The 22,286-nt window shown below is 50.0% G+C and overlaps 2 protein-coding genes across 2 annotated transcripts in view; both read left to right on the forward strand.

Moving 5' to 3' along the window:
• Positions 1-4,023: 4,023 nt before the first annotated feature.
• On the forward strand, positions 4,024-6,946 carry AGRP (agouti related neuropeptide). Its single transcript, XM_030582092.1, has 3 exons — positions 4,024-4,198; positions 5,250-5,344; positions 6,755-6,946. The coding sequence occupies exons 1-3, from the start codon at positions 4,024-4,026 to the stop codon at positions 6,944-6,946; spliced, it is 462 nt and encodes a 153-aa protein (XP_030437952.1).
• A 3,854-nt stretch (positions 6,947-10,800) lies between these two features.
• Positions 10,801-22,286, forward strand: part of ATP6V0D1 (ATPase H+ transporting V0 subunit d1) — a 90,094-nt gene continuing 78,608 nt past the window's right edge. Inside the window, exon 1 of the mRNA XM_030581351.1 lies at positions 10,801-11,008. Within this exon, the coding sequence (XP_030437211.1) occupies positions 10,879-11,008 (130 nt within the window). The 5' untranslated portion in view covers positions 10,801-10,878. The remainder of the gene's footprint in view (positions 11,009-22,286) is intronic.

Consider the following 22,286-nt stretch of genomic DNA (forward strand, 5'->3'; position numbering starts at 1 on the left):
TGCCATGCAGTAGTGCCCAAAGGGACTGGTCCAGGGGCTGCCCATTGTGTTGGGAGCTGCATAGACACCGAGGGAAAAGCCAGTTCCTGCCCCAAAGAGCTCCTGGTCCAGAGCACGACAGAGACAACAGGTGACTGAGATGCGCCCACCAGCGGGGGATGGGGATGGGAGCTGGAGGGCTTTGCCTAGGCTTGTTTTAAATATGCCAAGCAACTCGACTTCCACCACTTCCCTGAGGAGACAATTCACCGACTCAGTCCGATGCCCTGGCGGGAAGATTACCCTGTATTCGGTGTCTATTTTGTTCACCTTAATTCCATCCCATTTCTTCGCCTCACTTCCTGCCCTTCTCCTGGGATCTTCCCTCACTTTCAGTCTTAGAAATTCCTCCTGCACCTCTGGGCTGATTTACCCGCTCAGGAAACGCACCCGTCCCTAGTGCTCTGCTACCGACGCTGCCAAGCTTTACTTGGTTTCCTCTTTAAATAAATCCGTCCTGGCCCCTCGTCGCTGCTTCGCGCCCCTTGGAGCTTTCCTCATGCTCTTTATGACACTCAGGCGCAGAGGCAAGCGGAGGCTCGTCTGCACCTGCATGGAGTGAAGCAGATGGGAGCCTTTTACCAGACTACGTGAGACGTGAGAGACGGGCTGCGGGGAACCAGGGACAACGTGAGGGGCGGGGGGCCATCGGGAATCATGGACAACATGAAGGGCAGGCCACGGGGTATCAGGAACGATGTGGAGGGAAGGCCACGGGGAATCAGGGACAATCTGAGTGGTGGGCTGTGTGGAATCAAGGATGACGTGAAGGGTTGGACAGGCTGCGGGGAATCACCCCATAGTCTGCCCCACGCCCCCTCTCTGCCCTGCTCCACTGCCTGCCCCATATCCCTCCCTCCCCAGTCCCACGGCCTATCCTATCCCCTTCCTTGTCTGGTCCCACAGCCTGCCCCATCCCCCTCCCTGCCCTGACCCACAGCCTGCCCCCTCCCACTCCCTTCCTAGTCCCACAGCCTATCCTATATCCTTCCTTGTCTGGTCCCACAGCCTTCCCCATACACCCTCTCTACCCCGCCCCATACATCCTTCTCTGCCCTGCCCCACAGCCTGCCCCTGAAAGATGATGTGTTTAATTTATGGGAGTCGGGGAACCCCTGAGGGGTCAGCACTGAGCTCGGGGGCTGAGCAATTGCACCATGGGGTCTCTGCTCTCAGGAGGGGGTCCAAGACAGGTAGTGAGAGGGACAAAGGCCGTGAAGCAGCAAGCACTCTCCCTGGCTCTACTCCTCTTGGTGGTGGGATGAATGCCCCAATACTGAACCAGTTGTGCCCTCTGGAGCAGAGTCGGACATGCGTTTGGGAAGGGCGAGAACCCACTTGTGAAACAGCCGAAGTGAGAAAGAACTCTAGGGACTGCTCCAGATGAACAACACTCCCCCTCCCCATTTACCGGCACTAGAACAGACTCAAAGGGAGGACACCACCCGGCCAAATCCCCTGGGGAGATGCAACTTTTCACTGTGATGTGGTGCAAACAGGCAGGGAGGAGGCCTGTCGCAGGCTGGCCACCCACTTGCTGTGGCTTCTGGAGGAAGGGGTGCTTGTAGCCTGCCCCGCAGCTGTACCTTGGCAGGAAACAACCCCCCTTGCATTTCCACACTGAGCAACTGGAGGCTGCCAAGGTCAGTGCCCTCACAGGAGGCTGGTGCTGGGGGTCTCCCACTAAATGGAGCTGTGAAGTCCCGGGTACTGGACTTCCAGTCCGTATCCCAGATATGGAGCCAAGTGCTCCTCTTCACAGCATCAGGGGAGAGCAGCATGAGGCACAGGGGACATCACACGAGATGTCCTAAAAAAGAGGCACCAAGCACCAGAGCTATCTCTATTGTGAGTGAGTCAAGGTGTCTGCATTTGTCCTATTAACGCGAGTCAATGCCTGGTGACCCCAGTTTGTCAGGAAAATGGGGACGAAAGCGTGCCTACTCCAAGGTGACTCCAGGGACCGTGGCCTTAGCAGTGGCCACACTAATGGAGTGGGTCTGAGAACCGGATAACCTCATAATCCCTCTTCACCGGGACATCTGTTTGCTTGTCCCTTAGAGCTTTCTGGCCCACCAGGACAATAGGTAGGCAGTGGACACCAGCAAACATCTCAGATGTGTCCTATGACAACATGATGTGACCGAATGTGCCCCTGTAGTCACACTTGACACACTATTGTGCTAAACCTTGCATAAAGTATGCATCGTAAGGTATAATTTGAAAACTTGTAATTTGCTGGTCAGTATCGTCCCGGGAAAATATGTGTGGCAAGATTGTATGTGAAGTTGTAAGCAGAGCTGGCTTTAGGAACTGCGGGGCCCAATTCGAATACCCGGTGGCTGTCCAGGTCTTCGGCGGCACTTCGGTGGCATGGGGTCCTTCACTCGCTCCGGGTCTTCCACGGCACTGAAGGACCCCTAGCTGTCAAAATGCCTCTGAAGACTGGACTGCTGCCGGATATGTAAAAAAAATTAATAAGGCACCTAGGGCATGGGGCCCTCTGAGGCGCGGGTCCCAGTTCCGGGGAATTGGGGGAATCTGACCAAAGCTGGCCTCGGTTGTAAGATTCCACTGTACGGTGTTATTAACACATGAGGTTGGCAAACAGGTCTGTTGCAAACAAAGGAACGTGTGCTCTGCTTAGTATGCCTTTAAGCAATAAACTGAGTCATCAAGCAGGAAGGGGAGACAAAGGAAGTGCAATCAGGTGAAAACAAAGCTGCAGGGACCATCCTTCCACACAGACTTTTCTCTCCTGGTTCTCAGATGAAAATGTTTTTCAAAAGGGGGACTGAAACTATAAAAACGAGGGGCAAACACCCCTACGGATACTCCTTTCTCCCCCTGCCCATTGATTCAGTGCACCTGAAGGGATATAGGGGAAGAAGCCGTTGGACTAGGAGGGGGGTCCTGCCCTAAGAAGTTTGGTCAGTAAGAATACTGAAAGCATTTGGTGAGAAAACTTTGCTTTGACTTTAACATAGTTTGTTGAGTTAAGCACCAGTAGAGTTTTATCTTTATTTTGTTTATAACCATTTCTGACTTTTATGCCTCATTACTTGTACTCATTTAAAATCTCTTGTTTTATTGTTTTATCTAATCCAGTGTGTTTAAATGGAAAGGTCTGGGAAACTCCATTTGGGGTGGCAAGTTGTGTGCATAGTATTCCTTTTAAAGAAATAACAGACCTAACTTAGCTTGTATTGTCCAGGAGAGGGCTAGGCAGTACAGGACATATGCTTCTGGAAGAAGATCTAAGACTAGGGGTGTATTGGGGTAACCTGACAGTATAACCAAGGCTGGCTGGCAGGCTGCAGTCACACTCAGACACTCAGGGTGTGGCTTGCACGCTAGAAGGCTGTTTGTGAGTGGCCCAGGTGAGAGCTATTACAGCAAGGCATTGCGAGGCACCCAAGGTTGCAGGGCAGGGGTGCCACAGCTGCTCATTGTACTCTGGTATGTTACACATGCTGGGTGAGCTGCACATCTTCACAGACACAGCCCAGGCTGCATTGTTCTCTAAGAGGAAGAACAGTTTCCAGTGAAAAGGGCTCCCCTAAATCTAAGAAAAAGAGGGCTTCAGGAGTCCCCTAGACCAATTCTTGTTTCTCTAGAGAGTCAGGGCTGGGGTGCCAATCATGAGACTCATGCTAAAATCTGGAGAGTTGCCTGAGAGTGCAGGTACTGTATCCAGAGTCCATTCCCAGTGCACTGAGCAATCCAGCTCAGGGTCTTCTCCTTTCATTCAAGTGAATAAATGTGTTGAGGGACTCTAGGACTTGCCTGTTTGCAGCCAGCCAGCCACCTTTCCCCTCGGTACAGTGTCCACCTGAGATGATCGGTTCCCTGATTAGTTTACCAGGAAATGGAGCTTGTGTTGAATCCATGTTCTATCATTCAGCCTGCAGGGTGGACGTTTTGAACTTTGGCCTTTGTGCCCAATCCCTGATCCTCCTCCTGTTGTGCAGGTTCTGGGGGATCATGCTGAATATGCTGTTGTTGAGTTGGGGGGTGCTGCAGGGAATCCAGACCATCCTCACCTCTGACCTCAGCAGCAGTCACCTGTCAGAGATGCACCGCAGTCTGGATGGGGCAGACAGGTCCAGCTACCCTAGCCTTCTGCGGAAAGTCAAGGAGGCACCCGTGGGACCCGCAGGTGAGTGTTTCCCTCCCGCAGGCTGCTCTATCTCCCTGATGAGAGCAACGACCAGTGAGCTAGTTGGCACATGGCAGTGGCCACAAGCAGCGCTGCCCCTCTGTTCCAGTTTGCAAGCAGGAGGTCAGACTAGATGATCGTGATGGTCTCATCTGGCTGTAAAGTCTATGAGCCTAGGAAAAGAGAAATCATTTAAAGAAATGCAGCCCCTTGTCCTGGGAGAGCCCAGCTTCCCTTGAGGGGCGTGATGTTCAGAACCACACCCAGGGTCTGCTGTGTCAGGAGAACTGGCTCACCCCTCCATTACTGCCCCAGCGAGGGGAATGTCTCACTCCCACTGGGCAAGAACACATTTGGTCCCTGGTTGGCACAGCATCCCTCACAAACGTAGTCATTCCCATGGCAACACTGCATCCCCTAATTAGCATAGCCACGCCCAGACTTGTAACTTGATACCTGGCTGACTCTGACAACTTACTTCATGTTATCCTATGGGGTAAATACGGATTGTCCTGCCCCACAGGGTCTCCCCTATCCCCTGTGCATGGGGATCTGCAGGGAGCACTGGGCGGCGACGGAGATTCCCTCCTGCCCTGCAGGATCTCCTCATTACAGCTGTGACTGACAAGAACTAAGAGTGTAACAATATTGGACTCTTTTTCCTTTGTTTGGATCTGTCACTCCCAAGCCTGTTGGGCAGGGGAAGTGCCACCGGCTCCCAGCTAACACAGGAAGGGCGTGATAGAGATCTTGCTGGCTTCTTTCCCATGGGACTCAGCTTGGGGCATTGAGCTCTGCAGGCTGCACCCAGTGAAAGTGGTGGGCAGATGGGAGCCGTTCTATGTGTGTTTAGGCACATCTCAGATGGGTGAGTCCTTTGCACCTCTGAGGCACATAACTATTTAGTGACATTTGTGACCATTTAATCTCTCCCTGTCCCCCTTCACTCTGGATTGTAGAGAAGTGGGTGGGTGGGTTAGAGTGGAGCTCTGGCTCAGCCAGTCCCCTGGAGCCAATCAGCAGCGCCCTTCACCCTGTCTGTATTTCACAGGGACTTTACCAAGGCCTGGGTTTGACAGGATGGCTATGGAGCTCCGCGTAGCTGATGAGGACCTCATAAAGGAAGCCAGTGTACTGGAGCCAGAGGTAAATTCCTATGATCCCTGGGGGTTACTAACATCATCTCACTGACTAGATGTATTCTGAGACATGTCACAGATTCATAGATTCTTATGCCAAGAGGGACCACTGTGATCATCTAGTCTGACTTTCTGCAGAACACAGGCCAGTGTTCTACCGCTGAGCAATTCACTTCTTGCCACACTTTTGTGCTCCAGAAGCTGAGATTTCATTGCTACTTGTACTTCTCATAGTTGTGAAGAAATCTTAGACATGATTCTAGTGTAACAGATGCAGTATTGTCTGCCTGAGTCTGCAGGGAGCCTGAAACAAGTGCTCTGTGAGGTGCGAACAGCACCATTCATCCCTATGACGTGTTCATTCCTGAACCTAAAGATGACAATTTAAATGTCAATATTGTTCACTGCTTCACCGCTGATCATTTTAGCAGAAACATCCAGCAAGTGACTTCCCACATTCTCCTGGTACCCCAGGCCCTAACTGTCCCTTTCATCCCCTGATGCTAAAACCTCCAGCTTTCCCAGGCCTGGCAACTGCTGAGGTGTGTTATGGGTTATCAATACAAAAATCCATGGCACACGCAGGGCCGGCTCCAGGCCCCAGCGCGCCAAGCGCGTGCTTAGGGCGGCATGCTGTGGGGGGCGCTCTGCCGGTTGCCCGGAGGGCAGCAGGCGGCTCTGGTGGACCTCCCGCAGGTGTGCCTGCGGAGGGTCCGCTGGTCTCGCGGCTCTGGTGGAGCATCCGCTGGCACGCCTGCGGGAGGTCCACCGGAGCCGTGAGACCGGCGAGCGGCAAAGCACCCCCCACGGCATGCCGCCGTGCTTGGGGCGGCAAAATGGCTAGAGCCGGCCCTGGGCACACTGAAAACTAAAATGTGAGGTGAGTATAAAACAAACTGAAATCAATAGCAAGATAACCATCCAGAGTATGCTGCATGGATTGGGTCATTATCTGTTTACATGGTTAATTCATTACAAACCTCACTATTATCTGAAGCTACGAATGTCACCAGAGTCCAGGGACCTTGCTGCAGAGAACACAGGGCCAGGACTTTCAGGCCAGATTCACCAGGTTTGTGTAGCCTCCTCTGGAGACAAGGGGACATACCCTGACAGAGTGTGCCCTGGTGCAGGTGTAGTTCAGACCCTCTGGAAATGGTTATCTTCAGGGCACACTCTTCCCCCACCCCCCGGAGCCAGTTATGGCATATGTCTGTGCTCCTGCTCCATGTCCCCTTCTGGAGATCTGATGAAACCCACGTGCAGCACGGCACCCCTAAATCAATCCAACTTCAGTGCAAGCACAGCAAATGTTTAATCCTCTGCCAGTGGGGGTCCCAAGAACACACTGAGCGGTTCACCATTCATGTGCATGGTTGTCCTGTATGAAACCCCTTCTCGTTTGCCCCTCCTGCAGGTGTTGTCTGCTGCACTGGAGGCTCAGGGCCGAGAGGAGCGCTCTCCACGCAGATGCGTCCGCCTGCTGGAATCCTGCCTTGGGCACCAGCTCCCTTGCTGTGATCCTTGTGCCACCTGCTACTGCCGCTTCTTCAATGCCTTTTGCTATTGCAGGAAAATCAATGCCACATTCCCATGTGGCAAGAACTAGCTTTGGCTTGTTCCCTGCCACTCCCTTTTTTCGCTCCTTGGATTAGTAACTGGTTTTCCTTATGCCCATGTGCCCTTTGCAGGTCCAATAAACGATCTACTAGTAAATAGTGTCACCACGTTCAGTTGTTCACCCTCTGGCTTTTTCTTTACCTCTCACAGGGATATTCTCCTTTAGCAGGAAACAGCAAATATCTTCATGACCATTAGCAAGAAACATGTTAGAGACCTTCTGTGTCTGATTTCTATCTCAGAGAGGTGACTGCTGGGGAAGGCAGGGGCTATCTATCTAGTCTTGTGAGAGTGCTGACAGCCATGCCATCCGTGTCCTGTTTCCACCAGATTGCCTGTGGCATGGGAGTCCATGGAATTTCACAAAGTGCTCTCTCCACATTGGAGGTGGAGCAGCTGGAAAGCAGAAGTGGTTCCCATTTCGGGGGAGCAGCAATCCTCCATGGCACACAGATGGTCTCATACAACAATGTTTGAAATCAGGTGATCTCAAGAAAATCCTCACAAGTCCACCATGGTGATGTAGAGCAGACCCGTCGGGCTCATAGACCATGGTGTTTAAGGCCAGAAGGGACCATCATGATAATCTAGTCTAATCTCCTGCATATTGCAGGCCACAGAACCTTGCCCACCCACTCCTGAAACAGACCCCTAACCATTGCATGAATTACTGACGTCCTCACATCATGGTTTAAAGACTTCAAGTTACAGAGAATCCACCATTTACACTAGTTTAAATCTGCAAATGACCGGTGCCCCACGTTGCAGAGGAAGGAGAAACCCGCCCAGGGTCCCTGCCAATCTGACTTGGGGGAAAATTCCTTTCCGACCCCAAATATGGCAATCAGCTAAACCCTGAGCATGTGGGCAAGACTCACCAGCCAGACCCTGGGAAAGCATCCTCTGTAGTAACTCAGAACCCTCCCTATCTAGTGTCCTAGCATCAGCCATCAGAGATATTTGCTGCTAGCAGTTGCATGCCGCCCTTGCAGGCAATCTTGTCGTACCATCCCCTCTGTAAACTTATCAAGCTCAGTCTTGAAACAAGTTAGTTTTTTTTGGCCTCACTGCTCCCCTTGGGAGGTTGTTTCAGAACTTCACTCCTCTGATGGTTAGAAACCTTAGACTAATTTAAATCCTAAACTTGTTGATGGTCAGTTTATATCCATTTGTTCTTGTGTCAACACTGGTGATTAACTCAAATAACTCCTCTCTCTCTCCCTGGTTTTTATCCCTCTGATGTTTTTATACAGAGAAATCATATCTGCCCTCAGCCTTCATTTGGTTAGGCTAAACAAGCCAAGCTCTTTGAGTCTCCTCTCATAAACTTATGTTTTCCATTCCTCAGATCATCTTAGTAGCCCTTCTCTGCATCCGTTCCAGTTTGAATTTACCTTTGTTAAACACAAGAGACAAGAATTACAAGCAGTATTCCAGACTAGATCTCACCAGTGCCTTGTATAATGGTACTAACACTTCCCAGTCTCTAGGGGAAATACCTCCCCTGATGCATCCTAGGACTGCATTAGCCTTTTTCATGATCACATGGTGGCTCGTAGCTATCACACTGGCGGCTCATAGTCATCCTGTGATCAGCCAATACATTCAGGTCTTTCCTTTCCTCTGTCACTTCCAACTGATATGTCCTAAGCTTATAGCAAAATTTTTTGCTTCATCAAATGCCTTACTGAAATCCAGATAGATTAGATCTACCGCATTTCCTTTGTCTAAAAATATCAGCTATCTTCTCAGAGAAGGAGATCAGGTTGGTCTGGCACGATCTACCTTTGGTAAATCCATGTTAAATTTTATCCCAATTTACCGTTCACCTGGATGTCCTTACCTACTTTCTCTTTCCAAATTTGTTACAAGACCTTGCACACAATTGGAGTCAACCTAACAGGCCTGTATTTTCCCAGATCGCTTTTTCCCCCTTACTTAAAAACAGGAAAAATATTAGCTCCTTGAGACTTAACCCAGGAGCCATATTACGAATCTACCAACGGGGCTCATTATACAAAGTGAGGATACTGATGTAAGCACCTTTAGATCGGTGTGACTGTGTCCACAGTAGGGGATGCTGCCAATTTAACTACATCAGTTTCTAAAATGTTGAAGTGGTACAAACACTGTGAGAGATCCCCTCTCCCTCAATGGTTGTTCCACCCAAGGCTAATTCTGCCAGGAAGGAAGAACTGGTTAGCACATGTATAATATAAGCCAATGCTGCCAAGGACAAATACTAATGTGCCTAATGTATTCATGCAAGGATTAATCTAAAATGGCAAGTGAAAATGAACTTAGTGTTTCTCTCAATCTACTTCCTATTTGTATACATCACAAAAAAGTCACAATTGACTTAAGAGAGGCCCAGACTGGGCATGGAAGGTGCAGAGCCTACTCGTAGGGGCACAGACAGGGCTACAGAGTGGGAGGGAATTCTATTTATTATTATAGCTGGTTGGAGATACTTGGGGAGAACCATTTTCCATTGGAGAATGCAGCTCTGTTGAAACAGAAATGCTTTGTGAAATTGTGTCAATCTCATCAAAATTTTGGAGAAAAAACTGGATAGGGGGAAATTCTAACAATGCTGAAACATCCTCTTTGGACATTTTTGGAACCAAATATTTTCATTTTTTGTTTGAAACAATGAAGCCACGTTTTGAAATCTTGAAATGGTTTGTTAAGTTGAATTTCCACCTTCTGCACAGCTCTTGTTAATTATCAGTGTACCAGTAGGACTTTGAGCCTCCCTCCAGGATGGGAGGGCTATTGTAGTAGCTGCTGTACACGCTAATACATGGTCCCTGCCTCAAAGCGCTTACATGCGTGATGGACGACGGATCAACTGATGCAACACGCACAAAGTGATCAGGGCAATGGGGAGAATGTCATGTTAGTTCCACAGGGCAGGCTGGTTTTCCTTGTGCTTCTTTAATACCCACACAGGGATATACAGTTGGACATTCACATACTGTACAGGCGTGGAGCCTTCATAGCACAGCACAACCCTCTATTTATACCAGTGGGAGTGACACCCATTCTCATCAACAACCCCCCACTGCCTCCTCCCCTGCCTCTACTCCACACCCTACCATCAACCCCTCCCCTTGCCAACAGCCCTGCCCCCACCCTGCAACTACCTCCATCCTGCCAACAGCCCCCACCCCCTGCCAACAACCCTGTCCCTTGGCCTGCCACTACCCCCACCCTGCCAACAGCCCCGCCCTGCAACTACCCCACCCCTTGCCAACAACCCAGCCCTGCAACTACCCCCATTCTGCCAACAACCCCACCCCCACCAACAACCTTGCCCCTTGGCATACTCCCCCACACTGCCAACAACCCCTCTCCTGCCACTACCCCACCCCTTGCCAACAGCCGGGCCCTGCAACTACCCCCACCCTGCCAACAGCCCCGCCCTGCAACTACCCGCATCCTGCCAACAACCCCGCCCCTTGCCAACAGCCCCGCCCTGCGACTACCCCCACCCTGCCAACAGCCCCGCCCCTTGGCCTGATACTACCCCCACCCTGCCAACAGCCCCGCCCCTTGCCAACAGCCCCGCCCTGTGACTACCCCCATCCTGTCAACAACTCCGCCCCCTGCCAACAACCCCGCCCCCTAACAACAGCCCCGCCCCTTGGCCTGCCACTACCCCCACCCCGCCAACAACCCCGCCCCCTAACAACAGCCCCGCCCCCACCCTGCCAACAATGGCTCCACCCCCGGCCGAGCCCCCGCGGCCTCCTTGGCCAACGACTCTCCTCACTTCAGAGCCGGGCTCCCGGGGCGGCCCCGCGCGGCGCATGCCGGGATATCCCCCTCCCTGTCACGTGAGCGCAGCGCGTGTCACGTGACTCGCAGCCGCCGGCTTCCCCCAGTCGCCCGGAGCGAGCCGGGTCCGCGGCCGCCGCCATGTCGAGCTTCCCCGAGCTCTACTTCAACGTGGACAGCGGCTACCTGGAGGGGCTGGTGCGGGGCTTCAAGGCCGGCGTGCTGAGCCAGGGCGACTACGTGAACCTGGTGCAGTGCGAGAGCCTGGAGGGTGAGTCCCGGCCCCGGCCCCGGCCGTCCCCCCCCCGCGCGCTCCGGCCCGAGCCGCTCCCCGGTCTCTTTCCCCCCCTCCTCCTCGCGCGCTCCGGCCCGAGCCGCTCCCCGGTCTCTTCCCCCCCCCCCTCCCAGCGCCGTCCGGCCCGAGCCGCTCCCCGGTCTCCTCCCCCCCCCTCCCAGCGCCGTCCGGCCCGAGCCGCTCCCCGGTCTCTTTCCCCCACCCCCTCGCGCGCTCCGGCCCGAGCCGCTCCCCGGTCTCGTGCCCCCCTCCCAGCGCCGTCCGGCCCGAGCCGCTCCCCGGTCTCTTCCCCCCCCCCCCCCCCCCAGCGCCGTCCGGCCAGTTCCCGGCCTCGGCTCGGTCGCTGGGACTGGGCGGGGCTCCCGGGAAGGCAGCCGGGCCCCGGCGGGTGTGTGCGGGGGCGCCCCTGGCTGTTACATAAACCAGCCGCGCTTCCCCCCACCCCGGCTCTGCGGCGCCCCCCGCCCCGCAAGCTCCAGCGGAGACACGGGCTCCGAGGTGGGGGAGGGGCACGGCCTGTCCCCTTGGGAGGGCAGAATCCAGCCTGGAAGGACCAGGGCTCCTGGCCTTCACCCGCCAGCCGTGACTGGGGCAGGGAAGGGGGCTAAGGCCTCGCTCTTCACCTTCCCCCCCCCCCCGAGCAAGGGGACAGGGGCATCCCAGAAATGGAAAGGAGCAAATTAATGCCTCACCAGAGGAAATACTTGTTTGTGCAATTAATTGGAATTCACTGCTATTAGATATCGGAGACCAAAAGCTTAACTAGACCTTAAAAGCATAGGCCATCTAGATGGCTAATGCACCTCTGAAGTTTTGGGGTTGATGTGAATCTGCATAGTTCAGGGCATGAGCCAACCTCTAGGGGCTTGTCTGCATGGGGAGGTTATTCTGGAATTGGGTAGTGTGAATTCAGAGCACTATGGCTATTCTGGAACTAGCGCACAGTAGTTTATTGCAGTCAGTTTCTTAAGTAGACAAGCCCTAACTGATAGAAATGAAGAAGAACCTTCCTGTGGGTTATCCCACTGCTCCCTTTGGCTGGATGTCTGCACCTTCCTCTGAAGCAGTTAGTCGGGTCGCTCTTGGAGGCAGACTAATGCAGTGGATGGGCCACTGGTTGGATCCAGTCTGTCAGTTCTAATGTTCATGTGAAGACCTAAAAGCTGGAAAGGAATTCCCTGAGTTGCTAGTGTGTACTGTTCCTTCTCATATTGACCTCTTTCTTACTGTCTGGCATGCTCTTTAGGCCTGATCTTCCAACACTTCACATGCCTCCATGTTTCTCACTCCTAATCAGTGGCCATTCTTCTGTATGTGTGCCTGATTTGAATAAGGTTAACATTAGAACTTTTTAATGTAACCTTGGTTGTGATTTGCTTAGGTTTTAATGTGTTTTTTAATTATGCATAATGATATATCTTCTTCTGAATTGCATTTAGCAGCCTGGACTACCAGTAATGAGGGCTCCTGTATGTGAATTTACTAGCTTTTAAAAAGGAATCCTGAAAGTTTAAAATCAGGCAAGTGTATGTTAAAAATGCTCTGAGCATGTGGAGTTTTATACAGTACTAAGCATCTAGCATTTAACACAAAAGCTGTTTGCTGTACACAAGCTTTCTGTGGCAGAGGAGTCTGCCCTGAAGAGTTTCTGGTACCTTTTCCTGCAGAGAAGTGCATGGAAGTTTTTCAGGTGACTTGGTGAAAGGGGTTTTAGAAATGAAGGGTGTGAGGATTTACATGCTAAAAGGTACTGGAATCTGGAATCACCTGAGATACATTGTGCATTTTAACTTTTAATCCCCCTGGAGTGAGATGGTTGCCCCATGTGATGAAGAGGAAGGGTTAAAGCAGGCCAGAAGGAGCCTGTGCAGAACCCTCCCATTAGAGGAGAGTTCACTAAGGCCATGTCTACATCTAAAATTTTGCAGCGCTGGTTGTTACAGCTGTATTAGTACAGCTGTATAGGGCCAGCGCTGCAGAGTGGCCACACTTACAGCAACCAGCGCTGCAAGTGGTGTTAGATGTGGCCACACTGCAGCGCTGTTGGGCGGCTTCAAGGGGGGTTCCGGGACGGAGAGAGCAAACCGGGAAAGGAAACCAGCTTCGCCGCGGTTTGCTCTCTGGTCCCGGAGCCACCCAGCAAACCGCAGGGAAGGAGACCTGCTTGCTCGGGGTTCCGGGACCGAGAGAGCAAACCGGGAACGCCGCGGTTTGCTCTCTCGGTCCCGGAGCCACCCAGCAAACCGCAGGGAAGGAGACCTGCTTGCTCGGGGTTCCGGGACCGAGAGAGCAAACCGGGAACGCCGCGGTTTGCTCTCTCGGTCCCGGAGCCACCCAGCAAACCGCAGGGAAGGAGACCTGCTTGCTCGGGGTTCCGGGACCGAGAGAGCAAACCGGGAAAGGAAACCAGCTTCGCCGCGGTTTGCTCTCTCGGTCCCGGAACCCCGAGCAAGCAGGTCTCCTTCCCTGCGGTTTGCTGGGTGGCTCCGGGACCGAGAGAGCAAACCGCGGCGTTCCCGGTTTGCTCTCTCGGTCCCGGAACCCCGAGCAAGCAGGTCTCCTTCCCTGCGGTTTGCTGGGTGGCTCCGGGACCGAGAGAGCAAACCGCGGCGTTCCCGGTTTGCTCTCTCGGTCCCGGAACCCCGAGCAAGCAGGTCTCCTTCCCTGCGGTTTGCTGGGTGGCTCCGGGAACGCGAGAGCAAACCGCGGCGAAGCTGGTCTCCTTTCCCGGTTTGCTCTCTCGGTCCCGGAACCCCGAGCAAGCAGGTCTCCTTCCCTGCGGTTTGCTGGGTGGCTCCGGGACCGAGAGAGCAAACCGGGAAAGGAAACCAGCTTGATTACCAGAGGCTTCCTCCTTCCACGGAGGTCAAGAAAAGCGCTGGTAACTGTCTACATTGGATTACCAGCGCTGGATCACCAGCGCTGGATCCTCTACACCCGAGACAAAACGGGAGTACGGCCAGCGCTGCAAACAGGGAGTTGCAGCGCTGGTGGTGCCCTGCAGATGTGTACACCTTCAAAGTTGCAGCGCTGTAACTCCCTCACCAGCGCTGCAACTTTCTGATGTAGACAAGCCCTGAGTGAGCCCATTAGGAGGTGCCTTGTTGCACTGGCCAATCCGGGCCAGCAGGGGCTATATATATATATATATATATATATATATATATATATATATATATATATATATATATATATATATATATATATATATATATATATATATATATATAAATAAATAAAGGGCTGCTCAACAGAGCAGTAGGAGTCTCTCTCTGGGCTCCTAGGGAGAAGGACTGGCTACCTAGGAGCACCATGGCTAGAGCCATGCTGGGCAGCGTAGCAGAGCAGGGGGAGCATCTGGCTGACCACTGCCAAACTGAGGCCCTGGAGGAAGGGGAGATACGGTGCTAGCGCTGCCCCTACTTGCTGTGAGGGAAGTGGCAACGCAGACTGCAGTTTGTCCCTGGAACAAGGGACAAGATGGGTGACTGCCGCAGGCCACTGAGGCAAGTGGCTAACTGTAGACTGCTGGCCTCTCTGAAAGCGGGGGAGACAGTGGGGCGTAGTCGGAGGGCTGGGGAGTGATGTGGATCCCAGAGTGGTGGAGACAGCAAAGTGGGAGTAGACACTAAGTAGGCGAACAAGACACCACCGGAGGAGGGCGGCTTGCAGAAGGACTTGAGCTAATTTCAGAATGGCCAGGAGGCAATGTCATGGTAGGGAGTCTGGCTCTGCTACACCCCTTTAGTACACAGTACCTTTCCTTTGTGAAGCTGGAAAGCATCTGGTCAGCTTCACTCTGCTTAGGGTGAAGCTGGGGAGGCTGACTCAGAAATGGAGAACGTGTGGGGAGAAGAGCGGGAGAGGGATGCCTTTTGCAGTAGCCAGGAGTGTTTGGAGTGGGTGGGAGAAGGTGGAGAGAGAATGCATCTCCCTGTATCAATCAGGTTGTTTGGGCAGTGAGTGGGGTGGGGAAGTGTGCTGCAAAATTCAGACAGCAAGCGCTGGAAGCTGATACAATATACAGATCCTCTGAACAGGGTCTAGGAGCAGCACTTTGAAAGGAATCCCAGCAGCTTGGGAGGGTTGGCATCTTGCCTGGTTGATACCCTCTCTGGGGTCTGTGGGTGGGGATGGCAGGTTGGTATCTCTTGTATTGCTCTTGGCTAGCAGACCTAGTTGAACTCTTGCATCGTGGGGGCTTTAAATGAGATTAGGTATCTTTCTAAAAGATCTGCCTTATTCCAGCTTCTGGGGAAATTCTACAGCTTGGGTATCCAGGAAGGCAGATTAGATGATCCTAGTGGTTTCTTCTGGCCTTGGTATCTGAAGTTGGGAAGGAAAAGCAGAAGAGAAAAGCTAAGGTGGTGCAATAAGTGGGACTTTTTTGAGAAGTATTTGTCAAATACATTATCTGTTAGACTTCCCCAGCATGTGTTCAGTAATTCACATGATAAATGCTGCTTGTGGCATTCAACAGCTAGCTCTGGGAGATCATGTTTTCTGATGGATTTATTATGCAACAAATGTGGGAGAAACTTATCAAATGAATGTTAGTCTGGCTAGCCCATTATTGAGATACTAAACCTACCCAGATACATTATTGTACATTGCAGAGGACATGTCATTGGGCAGGGTGTGGCAGCACAGGTATTTTTACTCTGGCTAATAGACTAAGTCCTCAGGCTAATACGGGTCAGGTCAGTTTCTTTTCAAGACCTGTTCATAACAGCAGGGTGCATCTACTTGGCATGTTTGTTTTCTTCCTCTGGGGGTTCTCTGTGGCATCCATCACTGTACTGCCTCCCTATGCTGTGTGTGCGTTCCCCATTTTATCCCTCACTGTGCCACGCCAGAACCATAAAGTTATGTGCTCCCTTCCCTAGAGTTACTCTTGTATCTCTGTATGCAACCACGGTTGGCATACGTTGCCAAACCCAAGAGCCAGAGGAATGACCTTGCTTGCCAAAAACCAGTGTAAAAGGGGCTCCACTTCTCGAAGGAAGTTCAGAACTCATTTTTCTTCCATCCTTCACTCCCTTCCCCATTAAAGCTTCTGGGAAAAGGGGGGATGCTGGGATTGGCTGAACCCAACTCAGGATTTTGATCTTTTATATCTACTTCCATATAGTTCGTGTCCAGTAAACTTGAGTCCTCCCTCCCCTAGGTCCTTCTGGAGGGGGAGAAAGGAATGTTCATTCTCTCTCTGCCCCTTCCCACTGCAGAGCCCTCTGATGCAGGATGGAGGGTGCATGGCTACTACTCTCCTCTCTGGCTGATTTGAGGAGATTAATCTCCTTCCCCTGGCTTCTGTTTTTAAATATTCTCCATTCTCTGCCTCTGCTCATTGCTTTGCTGAGCAGCAGTATAGAGTGAAATGGATGAGTTTTGTTCGTTTCACTGCTTCCTACAGGATTTTGAAAAGCAACAGCCCACAGCTGCCAGGACTATGGCCAGTTCTATGCATCAGTTACACTTGGATGGCGCTGAAAGAGCTTCATGATTCTAAGAGCTAAAAAATCAATTTTTTCTAAAAACAAACAAACAAAAAAAAAATCCCAAAGGCTTTAATTCTGTGGTAGCTGATAACATTTGCCATGAGAGACTTCCTGTTCACTGCAGGTGAGCATGCCTTTTTAAACCTTCAACAAAGGAACAGATTGTCATATAGGAAGTTCTAGAGCTGGGGGGCGGAGGGGAAGCTAATGTACTAATATTTAAAAAGGGTAAATGGATGACCTGGTTAACTATAGGCTGATTAACCTGACATCAGTCCAGGACAAAATCATGGACAGACTTATGGGGTACAATCAGTAAAGAAAGAAATGCTGATAGCATAAGTAACATGGATTTATGAAAAATGTCTTGTCAGATTAACCAGCTGTTTGTTTTTTCCCCCCAAAAAGCTCAAGTATGGTGGATAATAGTAACTGTTGATATAATATACTGGGACTTCTGTTACACATTTGACTTAGTCCCACATGACATCTGATTAAAAATTAGCGCACCCCCCCCCAAAATGTAGCTTGCTAAATCGATTAAAAACTAGCTAATTGATAGCTCTTAACAAGTAATTGTAAATAGGGAATTGCCATCCAATGGGAGTATTTCTAGAGGAGTTCCACGGGGATCTGTATCTTGCCCAATTCAATTCTGTAGCCAATGATCTGCAAACTTTACTACCAATGATCTTGTTTTCTTCCCAGGCTACATAAAATTGGTGGTGTGGTAAATAATGAGAAGCCAGGTTTAGTTTCATAGAGTTGAAGGCAGAAGAAACCATCAGATTATCCATTTTGACCTGTACACCCCACAGCATCAACCTCACCCCGTGCCCCTGTGTTGAGCCCAATAACTTGGGTAGATGAAGGGATCTGAGTCATCAGGAGGCTAAGTTCTTGTCATAGGCAGAGGGCAGGAGAGACCAAGATGCCACCAAAGCCCGAGGCCTCTACAGTGGCAGGGAACTGATAAGGTGAGAGATGCCCATGCAGTTCATGCTCCATGCTGCAGAAGAAGATAGGTGTGGGGGATGCACGGGCCTCACCAATCTGATTTGGAAGAAAATTTCTTCCCACCTCCAACTCAGGTTGACTCTGAGCAAGACTCACCAGACAGACATCTTCTCTTTCCACCTCAGAACTCCAGCCCACCCTGTCCAGCATTCCGTCTCCAGCTGATGCTTCAGAGGAAGGCAGGAAAAAACCCAGAACACATCTGACCAATTGTGCTTCAGGGAAGGGAAATTCCTCCTTAACCCCTGCAGGGAACTAGCTGAAGCCCTGAAACCTGATGCTGGATTAGTCAGTGTCATAAGGCAGAGCTGCAAGTGTTCAGGGCATTGCAGAACTTCTGTTCTCTCTGTGGCCTATGAAGGGAGAGGATGAACAGTGGGATTAATACAGATTCAGTCTCCAAGATCGTAAGAAACCAAGGTCATCCAGTTCAAGGCCTTGCACACGCAGATGGTAGGATTTCTTCCAGAAACTGCACTAAAGCTTGTCTTTTAGCTAGATATCTAATCTCAGACTCCAGCTGATGGAGAGTCCACCACCTCCCTGGTAAACTGTTCCATGTTTAGTTACCCTCACTTCTAGGAAATTGCATCTGATTTCAAAGCTGAAAGATAACCCACTCGCAGGGGATCCCTCACTCTTTTTCCACGTGTCTGAGCTGGTACACAGTGATCAAATCACCTCTCGGCCTTTCCTTTGATAAATTGAATAGATAGGGCCCTTTGTTTTCAGTTTTGATTTTATTTAATTTTTCTTGGGATTTTATCAGTGGTTATTACCACAAAAACAGGTGAAAATCAGTGCAAAAAACTAATTTTTCTGAGTAAAATTTTCTTTTGTGGGCAGAAAGGTGGGGAAAAAAGTATTCAATAGATTAATGCTTTGAATTCTGTTCATCAGTGTGGTTTGCTGAAGAACTAAAACAGAACTCAGAACACAATGCTGCCGCTTCTGAGTTTAAGAAAACAATATCTCTAATCCCTAAATAAAACTTCTCGTTTGAATAAACAGTTTACTGGTGTAGACTTAGAACTGTTCGATGTAAATATTTATAGGCTAATTGGGCCATGCCATTTGCAGCGCATACACTCAACTTCATCCTTTTCTCCTGTTTTTTGTTTTTTTAAATCTTCCGAATGCTTCCTTGTGCTCTGCAACGTATTCTGACAGATTTTGTTTCCTTCCCATTTTAATGTGTCAAATTATGCAGTATACTGTATTTTCCTAATAAAATAAGTTGTTTATATATTCAAATGATAAAAAAGTAGGGTGACAGTTTTTGGGGGGGGAGGAGAAGGGGGAAGAATACTACTTTTAGTAAAACCAGGGCACTTTTCGGTAAAAATAGTTTAAAACTGAAAACGAAGGGGTTTACGAACAGACAACTTCAGGCTTGTGTTCCAGCCCCTGGGGCATTTGTGTGGCCCTTCTTTGAACTCTGCATGCTCTTTTTGAAGTGCAGACACTAGAACTGAAGACAATAGGATACTGTGTCATCTGTGCTTTGTGTAGAGGCAAGTTCGCTTCCCTAATTCTGCTTGATATTCCCCTTTGATGCAGCAAATAATTGCATTAGCCAGTTTTGCTACAGCATTGCACTGACAGCTTATGTTGAGGTGATGAGCGATGGTCCCCAAGTCCTTGAATCACTGCTTTCCACGTCAGTCCCTATCCTGTAGGTATAACTGGTGTTCTTGGTTCCCAGCAGTATTACCTTTCATTTGGTGGCATTAGAACACTTTTTGATGCATTTAACTAGGCAATTCAGATCACTAACAGTAGCCTGTCCTCATTAGTTACTACCCCACCGATCCTTGTCGTGAATTTTAGCTATAAATTGGGGACACATCAGTTGGAAGTAACAGAGGAGGAGAAGGACCTTGGAGTATTGGTTGATCACAGGAGGACTATGAGCTGCCAATGTGATATGGCCATTAAAAAAGCTAATGCAGTTTTAGGATGCATCAGGCGAGGTATTTCCAGCAAAGATAAGGAGGTGTTAGTACCATTATATAAGGCACTGGTGAGACCTCATCTGGAATACTTTGTGCAGTTCTGGTCTCCCATGTTTAAGAAGGATGAATTCAAACTGGAACAGGTTCAGAGACGGGCTACTAGGATGATCCGAGGAATGGAAAACCTGTCCTATGAAAGGAGACTCAAAGAACTTGGCTTGTTTAGCCTAACCAAAAGAAGATTGAGGGGGAATATGCTAGCTCTGTATAAATACATCAGAGGGATTAATATTAGGGAGGGAGAGGAATTATTTAAGCTTAGTACCAATGTGGAAACAAGAACAAATGGGTATAAACTGGACACTAGGAAGTTTAGACTTGAAATTAGACAAAGGTTTCTAACCGTTAGAGGAGTGAAGTTCTGGAACAGCCTTCCAAGGGGAGTAGTGGGAGCAGAAGACATATCTGGCTTTAAGACTAAGCTTGATAAGTTTATGGAAGGGATGGTATGATGGGATTGCCTAATTTTGGCAACTGATCTTTGATTATCAGCAGGTAAGTATGCCCAGTGCTCTGTGATGGGGTGTTATATGGGATGGGATCTGAGTTACTGCAGAGAATTCTTTCCTGGGTGCTGGCTGATGAGTCTTGCCCACATGCTCAGGGTTTAACTGATTGCCATATTTGGGGTCTGGAAGGAATTTTCCTCCAGGGCAGATTGGCAGACGCCCTGGAGGTTTTTCGCCTTCCTCTGCAGCGTGGGGCATGGGTCACTTGCTGGAGGATTCTCTGCAGCTTGAGGTCTTCAAACCACAATTTGAAGACTTCAGTAACTCAGACATAGGTTAGGGGTTTGTTATAGAAGTGGATGGGTAGGATTCTGTGGCCTGCTTTTTGCAGGAGGTCAGACTAGATGATCATAATGGTCCCTTCTGACCTTAAAGTCTGAGTCTGAGTGTGCAAACTTTATTAGTAAAGATTTTACATTGTATAAATGATTATTTAAAATTTAACGTTTTTATCAGAATTGAACAAAGAATCAATCCCTGGCAGACCTCGCTAGAAACAGCCCTGCTCAGTCACATCTTCCCATTAATAACTGCTTTGAGATCAGTCAGCGCGCTAGTCTTTAGTCCTCATAATGTGCCCTGTTAATTCAATGAAAGTTTTTGTGTTTTTTTTTTTTAATGAAAATATTATGTGGTACTAAGTCAAATTACTTAGATTTCTCCAAGGCTACTCTAGCTGACTTTATCAGCTGGACTTCTGATCCTGCCCTTCTAATCCTGCCCCTCCCTCCCACCAAAAGCAGGCCCGTCTTCTGTGAAACTGTTGACTAGCATAGGCGCCAACACTGTGGGTGCTCCGGGGCTGGAGCACTCCTGGGGAGAAATTAGTGGGTGGTCTGCCTCCACCGGCAGCCATGCATGAGATCAGACTAGATTACAAGCCCAGAAGGGACCACTGTGATCATTTAGTCTGGCCACCTGTACAACACAGGCCAGAGAACTTCCCAGAATAATTCCCAGAGCAGATCTTTTAGAAAAACGTCCAACTTGAGTTTAAAATTGTCAGGGACAGAGAATCCACCGCATCCCTTGGTAAATTGTTCTGATGCTTAATTACTCACTGTTAAAATTTTTTTTTCCTTAATTCCTGAATTTGTCTACCTTCAACTTCTAGCCAATGGATTGTTATGCCTTTCTCTGCTAGATTGAAGATTCCATTATTAAATACTTGTTCCACATGTAGATGCTTATAAATTGCAGTCAAGCCACCCTTAGTGTTCTAAAGCCAAGTAGATTCAAAGAACTCAGTCACTACAAAGCAGGTTTTCTAATCCTGTAATCATTCTCATGGCTCTTCTTTGAACCCTCTATAATTTATCAACCTCTTTCTTGAACTGTGGGCACCATAACTGGACACAGCATTCCAGCAGCATTTGCACCAGTGCCAAATGTAGAGGTGAAATAACCTCTCTGCTCCTACTCGGCTTCCCCCCGTTAATGCATCCCAGGATCGCATTCGCTCTTTTGATTACAGCGTCACGCTGGGAGCTCATGTTCAGCTGTTTATCCACCACCACCACTCCCAAATCTTTGTCAGAGTCTCTGCTTCTTGGGATAGCTGCCCTCCTGTAAGTTTAGCCCATGTTCTTTGTTCCTAGATGGAGACATTCATGCTTAGCGATATTTAAACACATGATGAGGTGATCATAATGGTCCCTTCTGGGTTTTACACCTGTGCGTTTTTGTGTTTCCATCATGTCCATTCCCTCCCCCATATCTCTCTTAACTAAACAGTCCCAGCCTTTTCATTTCCTCTTCATGGGGGAGGTTTTCCAGGCTTGTAAAGGGGGTCACTCACCCAGGAGTGCCTGCTAATCTCCAGGTGGGGCATCTTTCACTTTGGTGCCCCTACTAACAGTTGCTCCTTGCTGCACTGGTCTCTTTGTGAACTGTCTGGAGGCCAGGTTACAAATCTTAATGTCCACCCCTTTTGGGGTAATGAAATTCAGCAAATAATTCCAAGACCTATAGGTGCTGACTTCTGCTCACGCCAGTGGGTGCTCTACCCCCATCTACCCTGGCCGCACCCCAGCCCCCATTCTAGCCCCTTCCCCAAATTCCCTGCCCTTATTCTGACTCCTTCCCCAAATCCCTGCCCCTCTTCCCCACCTTCTCCCCTTACCGCGCTGCGTTCCCGCTCCTCCCACTCCCCTGCCCAGAGCTTGCTACACTGCCAAACAGCTGTTTGGCAGCAGCAAGTGCTGGGAGGTAGGCA

This window comes from Gopherus evgoodei, chromosome 12 (genome assembly GCF_007399415.2).
Source record: "Gopherus evgoodei ecotype Sinaloan lineage chromosome 12, rGopEvg1_v1.p, whole genome shotgun sequence".
In the NCBI taxonomy this organism is placed as follows: domain Eukaryota; kingdom Metazoa; phylum Chordata; order Testudines; family Testudinidae; genus Gopherus; species Gopherus evgoodei.